The sequence below is a fragment of the Pseudopipra pipra genome, chromosome 7, assembly GCF_036250125.1.
Source record: "Pseudopipra pipra isolate bDixPip1 chromosome 7, bDixPip1.hap1, whole genome shotgun sequence".
Classification (NCBI taxonomy): Eukaryota; Metazoa; Chordata; class Aves; order Passeriformes; family Pipridae; genus Pseudopipra; species Pseudopipra pipra.
Genome location: NC_087555.1, coordinates 14,899,321 through 14,921,439, shown reverse-complemented (window position 1 = coordinate 14,921,439; position 22,119 = coordinate 14,899,321). Strand labels below are relative to the sequence as shown.

Here is a 22,119-nt window from a genome sequence, read left to right as displayed (position 1 = left end):
TTACTGTGTGCCCTGGCACCTCAGTGAAACAAAACCGTCTTAGGTCTTTCAGGATCTCCACTTGTTTCACTGTGCTGCAGGTCCTCAGGTCTGATCAACATCACCAGTAGCTGAAATTCCTCAGAAACATACAGATAGAAGTATTCTGAGAGCCTGACTCTTGGAGTTGAGGTCGTTGCAGTTCAGCACACAGATGAGGGAAGTTCAAGCATGTCATATTGTTAAGGTTATCTTCTGACACTGAGAGTGACCCATGTAACCCCAATCTCAGTTTGGAGAGTAGCTTTCTGGCCTGAATTTCAGGCAGTTCAGCTCTCAGTAATGGTGCATGAAAAATCTGCCTTACACTGACTTTCCTTACCCTAATGGGATCTACAGTGTCTATGTTGCTAGGACTTAATTTAAAACAAATTCACCTTGACTGTTAATCTCTTTTGCAATTCACCTTGTACACTTTGTACCATCACATTTCCTTTTATAAACAGATACTTGGTACAATACCAAATCAAAACCAAACAGATAATAAGAACTCTTTAATTTACAGGAAATTTTACTTTAAACAAAGTGGTGCATGTCTGCAATATTCATAATAAATCTTTAAATAAATCATTTTTATTATGAGTCAGGATTGCTGTAAGTCTCAGTCAACTTCCATACAAGCCCAACTTAGTATTCATCTTCACTTATTTATATTTATTAATTTAGATATTATCCACTCTTTCAGGATACTGGGAACTAATCTTAATGATGTTATTCTTTGGTTAAATGATAATCTTGTCCTATTTTTAACATTTTATATAAAGTCAGATAAAAATAAAACTTTAACAGCAGCTCCATTTTCCTGTCCTTCACTGCACGGTTCATGCATGAGTATTTCCATGTGGTGAGCTTGATATGGGCGAGTGTTTTGAATAGGTTGTGTGGAGGTGGTTGTGTAAACCTGCTGAATACAAGGACTGTAAAGCCAGGTTGGAAAGGCAGACAGTAGATTTACAATGGAGGTGCAAATGCTAAAAAAATCCTTATGGTCTCGATCTTGCAAGGTGCTCTACAGCTTCTGAAATTATTGTATACGTTCAAATTTCCAAGTCAGCTAGTCCTAGGCGTTCTTGACACCTTGCTGATTTAACCCCAAAATGCTGATCAGTTATTGGATTTTGAATAGAATTCAGTGAGATGCTAAATGCAATTTGTCTCCAAAAATAGTAAATTAATCACTGCACATGTTTGCAGGTAATAAAAGAATAATAATAGTAAGGCTGCTAACTTGACACTCCAAAAAATTGCTTTAGAAGCATTCCCTAGATCAGTGGCAAAACTGAGCAGCAGAGAATTCCAGTGATACTGTCAAACTCACCTTTTTTAATTAGAGCTGGGCTAAACTAGAATCCTGACTCTTGGATTTTATGCACTGGAGTACTCTACTTCCTTCATTAGGAGCAAACAGCTAGTGAAGGATATGCTTCCAAGAGTTTGAAATGTGTGTCCTAATGCAATTCTAAATGTTTGGATACCCCAGAAGAGTTTACTCTAATTATCTAAACTTTTCTTTTTTTGAAAAACAGAGACAGGCATTTTCTAAGAATCAGACTTTTCTATAGCTTTTTGTTACAGCTGCTTCTGATTGCAGCAGGAAAAAAAGCAGCATTTTTGGTGGTATTCTGATCTAGATGTGGACCCATCTGGAAACCAGAAGGCAGTAAAATGTGTTTGGACATTTCAGAATTTCATAATAAATTCAGTTTGTGTTCTGTACAAAGATCTAAAAGTTGTTTTCTACTAAGTCTTCCCATCCATCCCTGATATCTGCTACAGCTTTGACAGGAATATGTCTTCACCGACTTAGGTCAGGTCAATTGTGCTATAAAGTGAAGATGGAATATCTACTAAGGCTACATCATTTTAAACTAATGACATGTACTCAAAAATTATAAGAAGAGTCTGCTTGACTTCCTTGCTTCCAAGGATACAGTGTTAGACTACACCAAATGATTTAAAGGCAGGTGATATATGTGACTACAGGAGTTAATATCCAGCCTGTAGCATCATTTAATGTTGCATTTTCTGATGTTCGCTCTGATTGGTGTGAAATATAATTGCAATCAAAGTCAACAAAAGAGAAATTTGAATTGCAGCAGTAACAGTGATTGCAGTAGACAATGTGAGTTTGTGAAGCAACAGATTCTTTAGGGATGGTCCTGTGCAGCGCTAAGAGTTGGACTCGATGGTCCTTGTGGGTCCCTTCCAACTCAGCATATCCTGTGATTCTGTGACAGCAGTAAATAAACTCTTAACTCTTTCGGTAAGTGCTCTGTAAAGAGCTCTTTGATGGGTTGTGCCACATCTGAGCAGAGAAGCTAGCACTAGCAAACTGAGATTCGAATTATGAAGTTGCTTAAATCTATTGTGCTTCAGTTGCTATCAATGGAGCTATGTTTTCTGAGCATCTGATGTTTGATTTCATAATATCTAATCAGTTTTACTTTTTTTTGATATTATAAGACCATTTTACTATCTGTGAAAGCAAAGACAAGTATAAGGTGATGGAACAACAAAAATGAGCAGCATCTCATCTTGTGCAGGATGCTGCATGTGTTACTGGGGTAACCCACTCATATTATGCTATAGTCAGAGTTGCTTCATGTCTGTCTTTTATAAAAGGAACATAAACACGTTTAGTTTTAAAGACATATTTAACTATTATGCTGCATGAGAATTTAATTCAAAAGTTAAAGATCTCCTGCTTCATATTTCTCTTGCAATATCATTGGAGCCAACAGAAACTGAATATCACCATACCCTAAAAGCAACCTTTTCTGTACATGCACAACCTCCTGTCTCCTTACCAAACATAGCAGGATACATATGAAAATCAATTCTTATTATCTGAAATAAAAGTCTGACCATGCTTTAAGCTAGCAGAATATCATACTGCAATGGCTCAAGAAAAAGCTGGTGGCAAAGTGGAGAAGTGAAAGCATGTCAGACCACAATTCAGGTTTAATACCATTAGGGCTCACTTTGATCAGAAAACAATGCCAGTGTTCCTGTACAGACTGGCTTTGTCACAGGGCCAACACAAGACCAAACAGTCTGGCTGGCAAAGACTGTTCAACTCGTGTCAAAGTGTTCAGTCTTCTTGAAGCATTAGAATATGGGTAAACATTAGGATAAACTTCTGTGTTTCTAAATTTTCTACATATTTGCTGTTTCCATCTCTCATTTCTACTTTGTTGCCTCTTTTGGCTTCCTTGCCTGTAATGTAAATGTTACTCAGTTTTTGGACATAAGAAAAACATAGTAGCATGTTTTGATATCATTTCTCCAGTGCTGCCTTTTTGCATTTTACAAATCTCATTTCAAGGCAGAAATGGTATACTATCAGTGCAAAAGCAATATAAAACAACTCAGTACCTCTGAGATTACTGAACACTGGAAATCATAACTTAAAGAAAAGCAAGCTGTACCTGTCTTCAGACAAGGAACATGCTTGCAGTTTATCTTTTGGCATTAGCAGGCTTGCTTTCTTGTTCCTAGCTGATTTTCTATTATCCAGAAAGAGATTCATGCCTTTCAGATTACTGCCATTTCCCCAGAGCTCTGCTGAGATGCTTCATGAGCAACCTGAGTATTTAGTGCAGTAGCAAACAACACAGCTGGGTGGGTGGTAGAAAGAAAAACTGTCCTTACACCTGTGTCAATTCCATGATAACCCAAGTAGTTAAGGTTTGTATACTAAATTGGTTTTAGGCACTCCTGGATTTTCCCTGCACAATAAATCTCATTACCACATACAGATGTGCTTTCCTGGTGATGCAAACTGTGCCAGAACCACATCCTTGAGGGGATAAATGTGATATGCTTTGCACAACAGTAGTGTTTGTGAGTAATATAGTTAGATAATGCTTCTAGGTGAATACATATGTTTGTTTTATATATAATGGTCACATGTTTTTTTTCTCCCAAGAAAAAATAAACTGTGGTCAAAAAAGACCAACTATGTAAGAGGCAGCTGTTTCTGGGCATTGTCAAGCAGTTCTGTTGTATTTTCTCAGGGAAAAATCTCACTGAAACTTGAATCAGCAGAGAACTCTTGGTCTCAGAGTTCATGAAAACCGATATGTTTTTCCAAAGCTTGAGATTCTGGTAGGACATACTGCTTACTTTGGTTCAAGAACTAGAAAGTGAGTGAGCCAAATAGCAGCTGTTTTCAATTGCAAATGTAGGCTTCTAATGTGGTAATAAAGCATTCAGAAAAGCAGTACATTAATAAAAACTGTCATTAACTGTATTTTTTTTTTTTGGTCAAAATAGCTGGCCTTTCTATATGCTAAATAAGTATACCATTTAAGTATGCTGTCTCTTTTTATATCAGTCTAGGAGTTTGTAGAGGTATGCAATAAGCAATGAAAAACATTTGTGTCCCCTCACGCCAGAAGACTGGTATAGCTCAGAGTACCTTACCAATGGCACCAGGATGTTCAGAGTGCAGACACTACTTGTCAGGGCAGTGTTCTTTCAGCCTGTGCTGGAAAGGACTATCTGCCATAATGAAACAATGAAATATATAAAACAAACATTGCATAATGCTTGGTGACAGGTGATAGGGATTCCAGAACAGATATGAAAATGTCTGTGCTTGAAAATATCCTGCTGTTTGCAGGCTGATGTGTGACTGCAAATGTTCAGTGGCAAACTACATCCCTTTTTCTTACCTTTCTTACCTATATACACTGTGCTCAGATGCTCTTTCATTTGGGTTACTCTGAGTTTGCTCTGCAGTTCAGGCTCACAGAAGTGTCTGAGACAGCCATAGCAAAAGTTCCTTGCATGTATCAGTGGGAGTACAGACTCCACGAAAAAAAAGAAAAGTACAAGGACTTAGAAAAAAAAAAAAAAAGAAAACAGTCAGGAACCTGTGCTTGAGCTGTTCTTAATGCAACCCAGAAGAAATGGCTCACAGGTTCCAGAAAGAAATAATGAATTTTAAAAAAAGTTTTCCTTAGCATCACTCATGAAAATGCTCCATTTCATGAATATGCTCCATTTTCATGACAGAGTGAGGATTTTATATGTCACTGTCACCACCTGTCAAAAGAGCTGTCAGGCTTCCTTCAGTACAGTAAGAAGAGCAGGCTGGAGGACAAGGCTTGACTTGGTTGGGATGCACTGGACACTGCTTGGCTTAAACTAAAGATTATCACCAAAGCAGCCAGCTATGTTTTCACCATTTTCAAGGGCATAAACACATTCATTCACAAATAGAAATATTCCCTGGGATTATTTTGGTCACTGTGTTAACCACATAGTGTGAAACAAAGGAAACGGACTATTTGATATAGTGCCAAAGTCTGGACTGTCTCTAGTCAATAAGCAGTGCTTTAATGAGGAGAAGGGTCTGACAGCTACTCAGAAAAAGTCAAAACAAAAAGGTGTTGTATGTATTCTGGTCAAAATTGGCTTATTTTACTTAATTTTCATGTTTATTTTTATCCATGCTTCCTTCATTTTCAGTGTTTATTGACGACTGCACAGGTACATTTTACATGACATATAGCCTGTATGAGCTTGGTTGCTTCTACTACTGGCTAGTGAAAACAAGCATGAGTCCCTCCTGTTCACGGGAGCCCAGCATCCCTCTGTGAGACAGGGCAGTGCAGGGTGCAAACACTGCCTGAGTAAGCTCTGGTGAATCGAAATAGAGGCTGGATATAGACAACCAGGACTCAGACTTCTGCCTAGATCAGAGAAGTGGTGCAGCTGAGAGGACATGAAGCCAAAACCTAAAAGGTTTACTTGCTGCTAGTATGGGTGGAATTGCATTTAATCCATTTTTCTTGTTCCAGCCTTAAATACCCAAGAGACGAAAATTGACATATATTTTAATTATCAGTGCAGCTAAGCTCCTAATGTGTACCCTTTACTTTGTTCTAAGTACCATGTACTTTATTTGTTCCTCCTGTTCCCTGCTTCCTGTTGATTTTGTGTTGGAAGGGTCAATGTCCATGGAACTATCTGAAAGCAAATGAGGTATTTTTAGAGCTGAACCTTGTACTCTTCATCTATTTTCCTTGTTCCTTATACCAAATGTACCAAGTCTTCCACCCCAGGAGATTATTTGCAGATAATTTTTAATATACATGGCTTCATGTTACAGATCTCCAGCTGCTTGATCATTCAGTGTGAGGACTGATAAGCTTTTGGAATGTTTACATTTCTTATCACCTCCGTGCATATAGCATGACAGAGCTGTGCCATGTATAGGGAACAGCAACATGCATGGCTGCCTAGCCTGCTGAGGAAGTCAGTGGGACAGATTCTGACTTTATTGCATTCATAAGGCTTAATATTTTGCTAGAGGAGCTCTTCACAGATTTGCACTGTGCCAAATGCTTATACACCTCATATAGTTTATTTTGGTGAGAATTCTGAATTGATGGTGAGTTTTCTATTTAAAAAATGAAATACCTAGGTGTAATAACTATTTCCCAGAGTCAAAATACTTAGCTATATTTCATATATTATATATTATATGAGCATACAATTTAGGAGGTTGATGGCATTTAAAAAAAAAATTGGAGAAAATATGTCCAGTTTAGCCTGTGGTAAACGTTCTATTTCGGGGATTTTAATTTTTTTTTTAAATGGTAAAAAATTTCAACGGCTATTTCAAATTAAGTCCATTTAGACATTGTAAGACAAAATATTTTGAATAAGAATGTCAAATTAGTTTGTTTTGAGATTATGTTTAAATCATACTTCAATAATGTGCTAATACTAGGGTGGGTTATATTTTTTTATTTTACATCAGGTAATAAATTAAAATCCATTGATAAGTGTTTCAGCCTTGCTGAAGGGGGAAAAAATACAACACGGTTTTTCTGACCTCTGCTATTTAGTACTTAATGCAGCACTCATTTACCATGGTGACGTGTGTGAAATAAATAGATAATGCAGACAGATGAGAACGAATCCAGCTTTTAGCAGTAACCTCATTATGTTCAGAATATTGGGAAGGGGTTGCACTTAAAGCATCAATCAAGGTAGCCCATTTATTGAGCTTTTAGAGATAAAATTTAACTCTTTATGTGGCTTAACTGAAGTTAAAGCTTTACTTCAAAATACATCAAAAGTGGGAATTTAATGAATTTGGACCTAAAGCTAGCATAGACTCTAAACAAATTGAACATATCCATCATGAAAGGTTTTGCCAAATACAGAAGGGTGCAGGAACTCAGCAAGAGTGCAGGGAGGTGTAGAGCTTAGCTTTGCTCTCCTGTGAGTCTGAGCTGCCTGTGTCATCAGCTGGTGGAAACAAGATCAGTTGGACCAGTCAAGTCTCTTTTTTCAGTAATCAAAGCAGTTTTAGGGTAGAATTAAGCTACATGTCTGTTGAAAGGAGCTCTGTTTTCTCCTTCTCCCCTTCAAAATGCTATTCCTGTGTCTGTATCTAAAATAATTTCTAATATTTTTCTCCAGTGGGTTTACTGGAGGATCTGTCATAGCAGCAGAATGAGCACAGTGACATGCTCACTCTTTGTTCATGTTTTCCCTGGGATACCTGGCATGCGGATGTACCCCAGAGAATTGATGTCTTGGCATTATTCATTTTGTGGAACCAAACTGCACTAATGGAGTTAGCAGCGTTAAATAGATGAAGGTGCATTGTAAAGGTTGTGTTTTTCACCTGAGGCCTTGTCCTTCGTTCTGATGAGATAAGCAGAGAAAGTCACACCAGGCAGAAAATGAGCTTGAGAAAGACAAATAGGAAGTTCAATAAAGCAGTGAGCTTTACCATATAGCTACAATACAGCTTATCCTGATACCTAGACATCCCATAGCCTAAACATTTCTGCACTGAGCCTCCACCACTCAATGCTGTGTGGTGATGGTATTTCCTTCAAGTCTTTCTGAAGTTCCCTGCCATAGCTGTTCTCAGGCAGCAGTAGACAGCAAAGATTTGAATGAATCTGTCCTGCTCTTTCTTTGACCACCACCAAACAGTAGCATCTCTAGGATCAACTGAAGCACTTGCCCCACCTTTTTGCTCTTATATTAGGATCTGCATGACAGCTACAGAATCAGGGAGCAATTTAACCTAAAAACCAGCTGGTTTGAAAGTAACATGTTTGTATTACTAAGGGTTATTTCATAACCTTTTTTCTTTGAAGTGGAATTGTAGTGATGAACCAAAAAGTGATTGGGAGTATAGGGGAGAAAAAAGAATTTTCTCTTTAAAGAATTGCGACCCAGAAGATTTTTCATCCTGACTAATATTAGGTTTTTACTGTCTGTTTTTGAAATACAGTAAGTAGTCAGCAGGGCTGTAATTGTTTAGATGTGTGCTTTCAAGCTTCTTAAAATGCTGGTGCTGGTGCATGACTTCAGCTTTAATGTGTACAGCATATCCCACAGGAGGGTATGGAACAGCTTATTCCACAGGAATCCCAGCAAGGTGTTTCTGATTGTGACAGTACAAATGGAGATGTAGAAAACAAAACCCAGGGTCCCCTCTGTCTCTGGTGTGTAGTGAGGGTAGTAGAAATTCTGAAAAAGGCCTTCGGAAATTACAGCTGACTTATTCTGAGCTAACAATGGTTGCTCTGGTCTGTTCCACCCCACTTAGTTGTGCTGAAGGCGAGAATGGGATAATGAAACCTCGTTTTGCTGACTTTTGGAAAGCTTGGAAAACCAAACAATGAATTTACAAAACTGGTATTTGGATCTTCTTTTTGTAAAAAGGGTCCTAAACCCCAAGAACTATTATTAGTAGCTTACTTGATTCATGTGTAAGGTGATACATGTATGTGAGGAGCTTTCTGCATGTGCTTTCTAACCACAAGCAGACCATGAGCAGTTGGCCAGGACTAGCTTTACAATACATTCTTACTGAAATCCTTGAGGTATTATTCCAAAAGGAAGGAAACTGCTAAGGCAGCACTAGTAATCACTGGCTAAGGAAGAATTTTATTGTTTTGTATGTTTTCTTCTCCCCTGGCAAATGTCACTTTCCAGAATGTAAAAATATAACCGTTCAGATACAATATTTTTTAAACAACTTTATGAGCTATAGCCTGCTAAGAAACGTTTGGCTGGTTTGGGTTGGTTTTTGTGGGCTTTTTTGGTTTTGGCTGCTGCTGCTTTTTATTTTAGAGCTTAGAATACTTCTACAGATCGCAGCCGAGAAAGGAACTGCTCACAGTGATAGCTATTGCAGCTGTAACACTGACACAAAGAATTTTCCATCATAATTGATTCCTGCACATGAAGTTATTAGGAAATTGTTTAAATGTATAACAAGGGATTGGCTAATACTATATTCCTGGTAAACATGGATTTTACTTCATGGTCTTTGCCTCAGTTGTATTTAGATCTTGAGCCTCTTCACTATGTCATTTGAACACAGACTGAACCTCAAGCAAGCAAGCAGCTGTAAAGAAGCACATTACTAATACTATCCAATATTACTGATGAATTCATAACCTTGGGTAGCTGTCTTCTCAAGGTACCTGGCTTCCTTCTGTATTTGAAAATACTTAATGAACATATTAAGCCTTTTCACAAACTAGTACATTGCTGCGACTTAGTCAATGAACAAAGTAATTCCAAGCTGTTTGGGAAGTTTTTTGTGTATGAGCTTTGGGACCATTTGGTAAAATGGTAGCAATTATGAGCAAACATTTAGCAGTCTAGCAGTATGTTTTGCTTGAGCACATTCATTTCAGACTCATGTTTCTGCTCTGAACCTATTTCTCTGAGTATTTGCTGGCAGTCACTTGACAACTCTGGCCTTCCTCTAACCTCTCAAAACCCTTCTTTATCTTCACTGCTCTCCTATTTCCTTCATGTGAATCTTGTCTTTCACTGTCAGGTTTCAGGCCTGGTGAGATTACACTATGAGTGTAGAAACTGCCCTTAGTCCATACAGCAAAGATGCAATCTTTATTGACGTCAGCTGTTGTGTCAGAGTAGACCCTATGTCAATGTAACCTAACAATTAGGTGAGTTCTTGTTCTGCACAGCAGGACAAACTTTGAGACACCACATAGTGATTTACATCTACTTTGCAGTCCTTGTCCTTAGTCTCGTTCCATATCTCTGTGAAAGTCTAATATTCTTATGTTTTCTTCTAGTTCAGTTTGACCCTCCAGCACTGCCTGGGGCACCCAGAAATGATGGCTGTCAGATTCCCTTCTGGCTCATGCCAGAAAATCAGTGTCACCCTGGTTTGCTGCAAGAATAAGGGATTTTTTTCTTATGTGTATTTCAATCTAAATGGGACATTTTAATAATCCTAAATAGCTATGCATAAAAGTTGTATGTAGATCATCATGTATCTTTCAAATCTTACTTTGTTCATTTTGAGACCTGAGTTTACCAGCAACTTTCCCAATAGACCAAAGATTTTAAATTTCAAATCACTAATCACAGGAGTTTGGTTTAGTTTGTCTCATTTATTTTTACTTAATTGAATTAATTAACCTGGACTTTCAATGATGTAATGGGTATTGATATGACTGTCATTACTTACTTTAGATAACGAGCAAGAGTTTTGACTAAAAGCCAGTTTATGTATGGCTTAAGTTCTTTCCCAGTTGCACTAAGTCTAGAACTAATTTATTAAATGAGAAAGTAGTTCGCTTTTTTTCTCTTTTTTTCAACTCCTATAGGACTCATTTTGCCTGAAACAGCACTTTGCTCCCCTTATCAGCCAGCCAAGCCAGGCACTGATGAACTCCTCTTTGCCAAGGGTCAGAGCATAGCAGACACCCTAGATTTCTGGTTGAGCTTAACTTTGTTGTGCTGGAAACAGAAAGAAGTATTTTGCTGTTAACTGGGAATGAATAAATTTCAGGGAGCTTCGAAACAAGGTGGAGACTAACTCTGATCTAGGGCTTCTGCCCACGGTGACACCCTGTGGTCCTACCGGACATTCCTCACTGTTTTGATGCCAGTAATCCACACTGGTCAACTGCAAATTACATGAAAAGTTTAGCTCAGAGTCATTCCTGGTAATTTAGTAAAACATTTTTGTTTGATCCAGAAAATGTCTCATCTGAGAGATCAAAATTTAAAAAAAAAACCATATTTTTACTTACATCCTCCTGGTTCCTCTTATTTAGACAGTTGTTCTTTGGAAGCTGTCTCCATTTCCTTCAGAGGATTTTGTGCTGCTTAAAAAGCAACTAGAAGAAAGCATCTTCAAGGCTAACATTGTTTATATTGTGAATTAAAGTCAATCTATACATTAGTTATCCAAACAGAATATTTATTTCAAGCATATTTCTCCTTGGGTTGATTACTTTCTCTGGGAAGACCTGCCAGGTCCCCATATCATAGATCTAAGACTTCACATCAGGAAGGTCTGTTCCCCATGCCTCGCTCACCTGACCTTCTCTCTTATGGAGCAAGATTGCAGAACAGGGCCTCTTGTGCTATCAGGAAGAGAAACTTCTGCACAGAAGTATTTTTTTTCATTACAGGTTTTTCCACAAAGCCTGTTTTCTGTCCTGTCAGTCAAAACGAGGACAATATCAGAAAAAGCCTTACAGAGCTGGCAGCAGCTGGAACACCACAAAGTCAGGTAGAAGTGCAACTCCAAGACAACAAGCAGTACAACTCAATCCTTATTAGTAAGAAGGGGGAAAATAATTAAATTTTAATTCTCTTCCAGAGTGTATTTTGACAAGCTATATTTGATTTATAGAACTTATCTAGAATTTGTTTTATATTAATATTTAGTATGTATTTTAGGGAGGGAGAATGAAAAATTGGAAACAAAATGCTTAAGAGAAGGATGATTTCTGTGCTGCTTGTAATAATTCATGACTGCTGTGTTGTAAGGCCTGAGACCTGATTCATCACTCTTATATTCTAGTTTAATGCTAGTAAAATAAGACTGATTTTCATGAGTCTGGGATGAAACTGGAATAATAAGGTGGTTGAACCAGGCACTATAATTCCCTTCTGAGATTCATGTGATATAAACAAATACATTTAGATTCACATTTGAGGTTTGTAGTGTCTCCAGTTTCTTCCAAAATAGATTATGGTACCAGAATGCATGTTTTAAAGAAATTTTGATCTGTGTAATTTGTGAAAGGTGGTTTTATTTCATATTCTTATGGCTGTGCACTTTCAAGTGGGTCCTTGGATATTGTCTGTATGATCAGAGATATAGATCCTGTTTGGATCAGATGCTGTTCTCTGTATGGGGAGTAAAAGGATGATTGTTCTTTTCATTTGGTGGCTGACTGAGCACCATTAGGAAGGTTTTGGTTTAACAAAGGAGATTGCAGCACCTACTCTTCTCAATCCTAGTAATGGCTACTTGAATACTGAAGACAGGAAATACAGAGTTATCTAAATAACTGATTTATGTGGAAAGAAAATTCTAAGTGTCAGATTCATCTGGCCTGTAGCATTTTAGTGAAATACGAAGGGCTGGTTACAGTCAGGAGCTAGATGGAAAAAGCTGCACTATGATCTGTGAGACAGAGTGACAACAGGTCCCTTGGTGATGGTGCTGTCAGCGCAGTGTGGGACCTTTCCCACGCTACACACCTTAACAACAGACACCTGGTAGGATAGGCATGCAAATGCCTCTCCCCCGTATGTTTTTATTAATATTTCCTATACAAATCTTGTTATTAGTGTTCCCTAAAGAGCCAGGCAGTAATTTAGTTGCTGATTAGTGTGTGAGATGCAGCCGAACCACAATGTACGCTCTCTCTTGTCAGCACTTGACTGAGGAGGGGAGCAGACCTTCCAGCTTTGCTTCCAGAGCAGCTGGGATACGGGAATTTAATGAGGTGCTTTTGCAATGTGAATGGTTTTAGAAACATATACTCACTCCAGAAGTACTTACCAGGATATTTTTTTGTAATTAAATGTAATGACATTTAAAACCGTAGACAAGTTTTCATTGATAGATACTGGCAAATAAAAAACAGCAAGCAAAAATCAAAAAATTAGCTGCATGAGCATTTTTTATGTTTGTCTGCTTTGAATTTTTTTCCTTGTCTTACCTCAATGGTTTATTAAAAAGCAATGACATGCTACCTGATGTGGCAATGTATAGTTAGAACTCTGGCAAAAGCAAAGCGTTAAATATTTTTGATCTTGCTATGTCCTCTAGAAGAAAGAAAAAGTTGTGATGGCAAAAAAAATAAAATATGTCAGTCAATTTCTAAATCAGATTTCAATCAGCTTGTTTTACAAATACCAATGGCTTATACAAGTGGTGGTGGTCAAACACCAGTGAGGCAAGCTATTGGATAAGAAAATATTCTTATTTTACTGATGGAGAAATTGAAACATGAAATGACTGAAACAAAATTTTCAGAAAATTTTAGATTTTTCTGCCACTAAATGGCAAGGCAATGAAAGATTGTTCTGAAAATTACACATTTCTCTTCTTAAGTCCTAAAATTTCATGAGTCTATTCCATTTAAATGTAAGTTTTCAAAATAAGTGGTCTGTCTTGTTGCGCAGTTAGCACTGAGCAAGGCTGGGAGCAGAATTCTGCCCCAACTACCCAAGCACACAAGCATCCCCCAACCCCACAGCAGGAAGAGAGAGCCACCCTCCTCTTCTTTATAGGACATGGATAAGTTGGCCCACAGGCAGGAAATTTTATTTTTTTTTCCAACTCTATGTCATCATTGAGCACATTGATCAGAAGTCAGTAATTGGTTCATTTCTTTCACAGTTTCTGACAGCAAATGTTGTTCATGGACACAGTAGTGCTGTGTTTCAGCACTACTGTTTCAGATATTTCATCAAAACTAATGCAATCAAATGAAACTGGCTAAACTATTTCATAGCAGCAGCAGTATCTGATTTGTCACTAGCCTGGGGTGCCCTGCACTAGTTTGCACGTGAAAGGCTGGATCCATGCTTCTGTTCATCTACTTTGCTGCCTCCAGTGACACTGTATATACAGGGGCAAGGGCAGGATTATAAAGTGACTCCAGACTAAACATTGTGTCCCCGAAAGTCTCTCACCAGGCTCATTTCTTTCAGATTGAAACCATTCTCGTTTAAATCATTCTTTAACTAACACCTGTTATGGGCATGCAGCTCATGGGCTATTCCCACTATCTGAATAATTAAAGACTATTATGGTTATTAGTTATAAGGAAAATGTAGATACTATGACAAAAATTAACCAAATCCAAATCTATCAACCTCCTATGATTTTGATCTGAAACTGCTCAACTGTGTTTTCCCAAGGAAAATTCCAAACTCTCTACAAGAAGCTTTCTCCAACAATTACACCAGCCTCTTACTGAGTTGCTTTTGTGTAAAAGCTGGCCTCTCTGATCTGTTCTATTTCTCCAGTGCCTGACTGATACCCTACAGAAACGGGGAAAGCAAGCAGGGTACTTAGTTGGACGAGATAAGCCTTTGCGAGATGAGACCACTGCAGAGCCCCTGGGTGATATCAGAGGCCAAGTCTTTTAAGACAGGTCACCTCTTGCCCTGTATAGCTGCTCCAAGTGCATTAACATTATCCAGTGGGAGAAGAAAGGCAGATGAATTTTGATCTTATTCTAAAATGACCACAAAGCTTTCCCCAGCATGGACGTTCCCTTTGCACAACAGTGGGGATTCATGGGAAGAGTGATCAGCACTGCTCAGCAGCTGTGATCCCATCTGTAACCAGCCTCCTTCCACTTGGTTCTTTTCTGACTTCATATAATGACACCTTTGGGGAGCTCAGCTTATTATATCAGCTTGGCTAGAGGGATGTGCTAATAAAGATTCAAAAGAGCTCTGCTAACAGGAGAGTTTGGGATACAAATTCCCTGGTGTTTCTTCCACCTATTTCAGCAATATAGTTAGGCCAAATCTTGCAAGTTTCCCTGCAAGTGGGTGAGATTTTTGCCTTGGGTAAAGGCTAAAGCTTACAGGTCTAATGCTGAAAGGGGGTCTGTGCAGGTAGATGGGCTTTCAGAAGTGTCTCTCCTTAAAAAAACAAGGCTTTGTTTCAGAAAGTCTGTGTACATATCTGGACTGAAGGAAATGTCCTTTAGACTGAACCTTTCATTGACTTTTTTTTTTTTCCCTGAGGACACTGACTAAAGCCTGAAACCCTGTTTATTTTGCCAGGTGTTACTCCAGTCTGCATGAGGTAAGGATCAGACTAGGCTCAGACATTATTCACCCAACATAAGGGAAAGTCCTTGTCTGCTTTTATCTCAGCACAGGTGTAAAAGCCCCTCTAAACAAAGCTCCAATCTTGTTTTTGTACACCTCCACTTTCCAGTACTTGGGTATGTACAAATCAATTCTCAGCTCTTCCTATGATTTCTATTACACCTCTTTGAAACAAAAACTCAAAAATTGTCTAGAAATTACTTGAGTAATTAGATCCCTGTTAGGTAATTAGAGCAGATGAGAATAAATTTAACTGGAAGAAAACATATGTTGAGATTTGGAATAAAACACAGCTGTGAACAATGTTACATTCTGTGAGGGAGAAAAATGGACCATCATTAAAACAGCTTCTTCCCTTTTGGGCCCAAAAGAGAGCAAACCTGTAGGGAGAAGTTATCTACTGAGAACTAGGGTTTTGTTTAATATAAAAGAGAAATAGCTGATCATTTGAATTCACATTCTCTGTGATATAACTGCCTAGTTATAAACATGATAAGTGAATTTCTCATTCTGTATAACTGATTTTTGTGAACAGAATCCTGCCTGCACAGTAGTTGGTGGGAACTAGAGGATGCTGACAAATGAGGGATTTCATCCTGTCCCTGGAATCAAGTGGTATCATAGTCTGCTATTTGTGATTTATTTTCTGATTGTTTCCTGACCCTTCTTAAGAGTAATTTATGCTCTAAGAGTTCAGTAAAGAAATTCAGCTTATAACTGTTGATGAATTTGAGGGTGGGAGATGCATGGCTGGTTTGGTTTCTGTGGGTGGAAATGTCTGATTTGCAGTAGGTAACTGATGATGTTCTTTCTTACCTTGTACATTCCTTTCTCATATAATCTGTTGTCACAGGGGTTGTCTACATTATCTCTTGATGCCAGTGAGAACATTAATTCCTACCTCCATTGACTCTCACAAGGATACTTTTTTAGTGAGACATGCTTTCATTAGTTTATTTAGACTGCCTTCAAAGCATTATAAGTTACACTGGAAAACCATTATTTGTGTAAGGAAGAATGTTCACACAATTATTAATGTAATCCTTCAGTTAGATCAAGATGGCTCTAAATCTTTCCCCAGGCAGAGAACTCCTGACTGAGCTCCAGCCTGCACTGCACTCCAGCTCTGCTCTCTGTCATGACTAAATTCCACCTTTTTCTGCTGCTACAACCCCACTCTTCCTGTCTCTCATTGCTACCTCAGTTACACACAGCTAGTATATCTTCCTTACATGTCCCCCTTGCCTTCCATCTTTTCCTCCTCCTCTACACAAAGAGGTTTTGTCTATTTTCTTCTCTCTGCCTCAGTCTATGTCATTCAGGGATCTAGACTTCCCTTGTTCCCATTCCTTGTCACCTCTCCTTAAAAATCTATACTCTCCTTTGGGTCTTGACCATTATAATGCCTGTCAAAAATAAGTATGTCGTGCTCTTTCTGTCCTCAAAAATAAATACATGTCAAAATGTACCACTGACCAAACTGCATCTCCAGCCAGCTCTACATTTCTCTTCATCTTACCTGAAACACTTCATGGTTGCTGCCTCAACTTTGTATCTTTCATTCCTTTAGGCTCATTTCTGATCTCTCTTTACTGATTTGAAAAATGGGGGGTTTTCATGTGATTTTGTAAGTCACTCTTAAAGGTCCGTGTTGTCTGGTGCTTTTCACTGGCACTATTTACCCCATGGATCTGCATGATCTCTCTAACCAGTTCTTTTTTCCAAAGTTGCCTGTCATATAAGGGCTGCTGGGTGAAAGGAAAGGCTGGAAATTTTCCAGTTCTGGTAGTTTTAATGTCACATCACTTAGAACATTAAATGTGCAAGCCCAGAGGGTTACAATTGTGCACATTCTCAGGATCAAAACCTGAAACCTGACAAAGCTGCTGATTACAGTTTTTGTTCCTTATGCAAGCCTCAGCTTGGGTTTACAAAATATATTTTTAATCTGGACAAATTTAGAGTTTTGGGAAGGAATAGGATGTAACTTACTTTTCATTGTTCTCTGCTGAAAGTTCCGGATTTATTCAAATTTCAGCCTCCAAAGTAAATCCAGGATCCTGAGCTAAAAAAAAAAAAAAAAAGTCCAGTGTTGACTCATTGGAGTCTGTGTCTGTTTGCTGTACAACCAATAAGAAAGATTACAAGCACATAAATAATCACCCATTTGGCCAGCCTAACTTCATACCTCAAAGTGTTTTATGGAGTTGAATAGACACTGCTATACTGAAATAGGCACTGCTATACTTATTTACAGGTAAGGAAGTCAAGGAGGAGTTTAGTGACCTTACCAAAGTTCACACAAATGTCAATGGCAGGAAACTGGCCTCCTGATTGTCCTGTCTAATTCTGTATCTGTGGGATCATGCTTTAGTAATCAGCACTGTTTTCAACTACACTTTTTAACCTTGAGCATGAGTGATTTGAATGCCTTTCAGATAGAGGTAATGGGAAACACATACATTGAAAAATCCAGTAAGTCAATTAATGTTTGCAAGATACACAGATACAATGGTAAAGAATCCAACAGAAAATGTGATCCAGCTGCCTGCACTAGCTTGTACCCTCATACACAGCACACCACTAGCAGCCAATATCTAGAGAAGTCACATAAAGTGATACAGCCTAGACCTTATTCTTCCCTACATTTACAGATTTGCCACACCTCAGTGAAAATTAAACACTGATATCTTCAAGTGGAAAATTTTAGAAGGGACGTTGGTATAGTGAGAGATTGATGTCTCTGTTTTTAATGGAATTTTATTTTAGAGCTCCAAACTACAGTGCATCAAAGATCCTATGCGTAATTCATCAAGTATTTGTGAAATCATCGCCAGAAGACAGACACTGTCAGGCCATCAACTGTATCGGGACAGCAGTAGCAAAAGAATTTAGCTCATGCAAAGACTGGTTATATACCGTGCTTAGTAAGAACCTTGAGCCTCCCCTGCTTCATACAATTTTGCTTAGTTGTTCATACAGATTCTCAGAGGTGCTTATTTTATTAGAAATCTCTAGTTTTGCCAATTCTGCCATGCATATAGTCCAAAGAAAATTAAGGCAATAAAAGTAAGAAGTTCCAGGAAAAATTTCAGTCCAGTAGCATCATGAAATTTCTAAGGTGAAACATTACTCTTTGTTAAGCTTTGTTTTGTTAATTTTTGCCTATTACTTCAAGGCGCTCTTCAGTGCCAGTATTGTTGTATTAATAACCTGAGTGAGGTTATTATGATTTGAGTGCATAGAGCCCTTTGTGAGTTTGCTGCATGCCATTTGGCAACCAAGCCTTTTGTGACTGTAGAAGAAAGTGCAGTCCCTGGGCAAAGCAATCCTGTATCGGGACAGCCCCACTTGCAAGCACAGAGCCCTGCTGCCAGCCTGGACAAAGGACCTGCTGCTGAAGGCACTCCATTGCTTGCTGTTATTCACAGACAAAAAATAGGAGTTAAGTGCTTCAGATGAAGTTCTTATGTCTAAATGCTAATTAGAGCCTCTGGTTTTCTGAGACATACAAAAGAGAAAGAAAAGCTGTAAATCAGAAGGGTAATTTCTTATTTACAGCAGTGCTGTAGGGTTGCAAGTGTTAGCACCAAGAAACACTTGTGTACTAACTTTTCTTTTTCCATATCTTTTTCTGTAGAAAAAGATGAGAAGAGAACAAGCATCTCACAGGCAGAGGTAAGTGGATTTTATTTTTTTTTTAAACATATTTATTGTTAAAATAGGTCTATTGTTAAAACCCCTTTGAAACTCATCCTGATTCATCCTGGTTAATATTTTTGTTTACATTGCCATGCCATCCTCAGTAACACAGCCTTGTTTTTGTTGTGTGTCAGTTCTGCTGGCTCTCCTTCTCCCTGTGGCTTGGAACTGGGAGAGGCAAGCCTCCCCTCTGCCTTGCTGCCATGCCCTGGAAAGCATAACAACCCTGGCCCAAGGTGCCCCTGCCAGCTAAACTCATCCAAGCATTGCTTTGGATCTGCAGGTTACTGCTGGTCTACAAAAGCATTACAAACTCCTCCCTACTCTCTCCATCATTTGCCAAGCCTACAGCAGGCAGTGCAGCAATGTTGTTTGCACGAGTTAAAAGTGGGCTCCTCCGATCTTGTTTTCTAATCTCCCCTTGCATAGTTCCTGCAATTCTCTGATCTCCTTCTCCTTCACCCATTGCCCAGAGCAGCAGGCAACATTTTAAATAGCAGCAGGAGGTATTGATTGGTTCAAATTTGGACTCAAATACAGACTTGTAAAGATTTCCTGGGGTGAGGATCAACAGCCTATCCCATCCCATAGCATGTATAAATAACTTTCCCTTTCCAAAGATGATAATATTTTATTTATAAATGTTATCATTCCATCCATTCTGATAAGGTAAGGTAATAGGATTGGCCATACTTTTATGAAAGTGGTTCTGTTAAGAACTGTCTCAAATGTTCCATGAAGAAATAGATCTGATTAAAATTCACAGTCTATATAATAGGCATTTTTAGAAAATATTTGGGAAAAGCCAACACTGTTATGATCAAATATAAATATAAATAAATATAAATAAATACAAATAGAAATAGAAATTGATTAGATGAGAAAAAAAAAGCTTGCCTACACACAGCTTTTCCTTAAGCTTTCTGTTAGGCGTGTTATGGTGCTTATGTCTTCCGAAGCTAGCTATCAGTGTGACCTTATGTAGCTTTATTACCCTTTGTATATCAACATATTTCATATTGGTATAATATGAACACCAATTTAGCTGCTTTCATTTTGCAAAAGCTGCTCTGCTTTAGCACTGAATGTATTCCCACCAGTTTTTGCTAACTAAACATTGGTATAATTATACTGTTACTCTATGTGTAATTTTGCTACCATTACTTTGGAATACTTTATCTTTTGTGCATAGATGCAATAAAAAGTTTAACTGTATCTAAATATAACACTCAAATCAGTCTCAATTAAAGACCAAATGATTGGCTGCTGAAATGATTTTCTTAAGTGCAATAGAACACATTGAAAAAGTGAACAAGAGAGATTTTCCACTTATTTATGTTAAAATGTATAGATTAATAATTTCAGTTCTACCTTACCTATACATATAATCACTGATTATGCTGTATTTAATTGGAATATTCATTAATGTGAATCATGCAACTATTTTAATGTATGTAAACATTTATTTGCCTTATGAGAATCAGTTACACAGACTGTTAAAAGCACAGACTATCCAAATTTTATGTTTAACAATATTTTTTTAGGGTGAAGGGTAATTTTCAGTAGTATTGGGTCTGTCTTGCCTGGGAGTCATAAAGATTGTCCATTAAATACATATTTTTCTATCTAATCTTAGTTTTCTCTGTGTACATGAAAGTCCAGGAACTGGCATCAGCTGTACACAATATATTTTTCTTAGAAACTCCTCAGATGGGTATGTGCCCCTCTGAAAGCAGCTGTGGGGCAAGACCCAGAGCTGCCATGAACAGAATCTCTTACTGCCTTTCTCTGTTTTTTGTCCCTCCCCAGTCCCAGAGTGCCTCTCCCAAGCAGAGGAAGCAGAGCGTCTTCACCCCTCCTGCCCTCAAAGGTACTGTGCAGGTCCTGCCCCGGCCCCTTGCATTGTGGCTCGGTGTCTTCTCTGGCAGAGGAAACACCGGGGTGTGAGCGATGGCTCTGCCCAGGAGCAGCACAGCTGCAGGGGGTTCGTGCTCAGCCACTGCTGCCTTTGCACTTTGGAGTCACTGTCTGGCATTGACCTGATGCTGACCATCTATTTATCCTCAGCACAGAATCTTGCTGCAGTGGTGAATTTATTGGTTTAAAAAAAAAAAAGTTTTGATACTTTTATTAGTTTGTTCTAACAGATAATTCAATGCCAAAATATGAAGAGAGCTTCTTGAATATGTGAATTCTATTAGTGCTGGCCCCATAGAGTTCTCTTTTCTTCTTTAAACCGCTCTCCCAATTTCTGCCTCCCTTTCCAGGCACCTGTGAAAAGGCAAATAGCCAAAACTGTGGGCTAAGTATCTGATCATAGGAAGTGTGAAGCCTTTCTTGGGAAGATAAGATAAAATGAGAAATCTTGGTAAATGTTTCAAGGGCTAACATGCTTTTAGAAATATAAAAGCAGCAGGAATATCAGCTGGGATCAGAGCAACTACATTTAGGCCTTGCTTCTCAAGTAACTGAACGGAGTTTGACTTGATGGTGCTTCCAGCAAAGCAAGATCTATAGTGATTCACTAGCACTTCCGACTGACAGTTGTCAGAGAATGATTATTTTCAGACTGCAGACCAAAGGTTATTCTGCCAAGTGTCTCTTGGTAGATAATGAATACATAAATTTGCCTTTGTCTACTTAACACAATTTTTTACCTGGCACAGAAGGTGGGATATCTGATTTGTTGTGTGAAATACTGCCACTGTCATTAGGTAATTTACCATATCAGCCTATCATACAGTTCTATGTATCTCGTTCTGTAGCTTCAGTACTCTAGTACTTTTCTTGGACACAGTTAAAACATCACTCAGCTGTCACAAAAGACTTACCATCAGTTTGCCAAAATGGGCTAAAGTTTGTGTACTGAATATTAGAAATAATATTATTAGAGTCAATTACAATAATTTTTGTGAAAGGAAAATGCTCTGCATGGATAGAAATAACACTTATTGATCTCACTGCTGTATTATTTTCCTGTGCAAGCCTAAACTAAATACTGTGCAAATGAAGAGCTGTGTAAAATAGATCCTCGTATCTTCACTCAGGGACTGCTGCCTACGCAGAGTTACCTGTAACACTGCTGAGACCCCGGGGAGGTGCCTGGCATAGTTTACTTCTACATCAACTTAATTCTCATGGAACAGTACAAAAGTAGGAGAGTATGTGATTCAAAATAGATCACAGCTAACCTGAAATATCTTGTAAACTGCACAAAGCAGAGCACAGAATGCCTCTGAGGCTGTTATTAATGGA

The 22,119-nt window shown here is 38.4% G+C and overlaps 1 protein-coding gene across 1 annotated transcript in view; it reads left to right on the top strand.

Annotated features, from left to right (window-relative positions):
• Positions 1-22,119, top strand: part of PPP1R1C (protein phosphatase 1 regulatory inhibitor subunit 1C) — a 53,209-nt gene that overhangs the window by 5,509 nt on the left and 25,581 nt on the right. Inside the window, 2 exon segments of the mRNA XM_064660693.1 lie at positions 18,803-18,840; positions 20,674-20,734. Coding sequence (XP_064516763.1) covers positions 18,803-18,840; positions 20,674-20,734 — 99 coding nt within the window.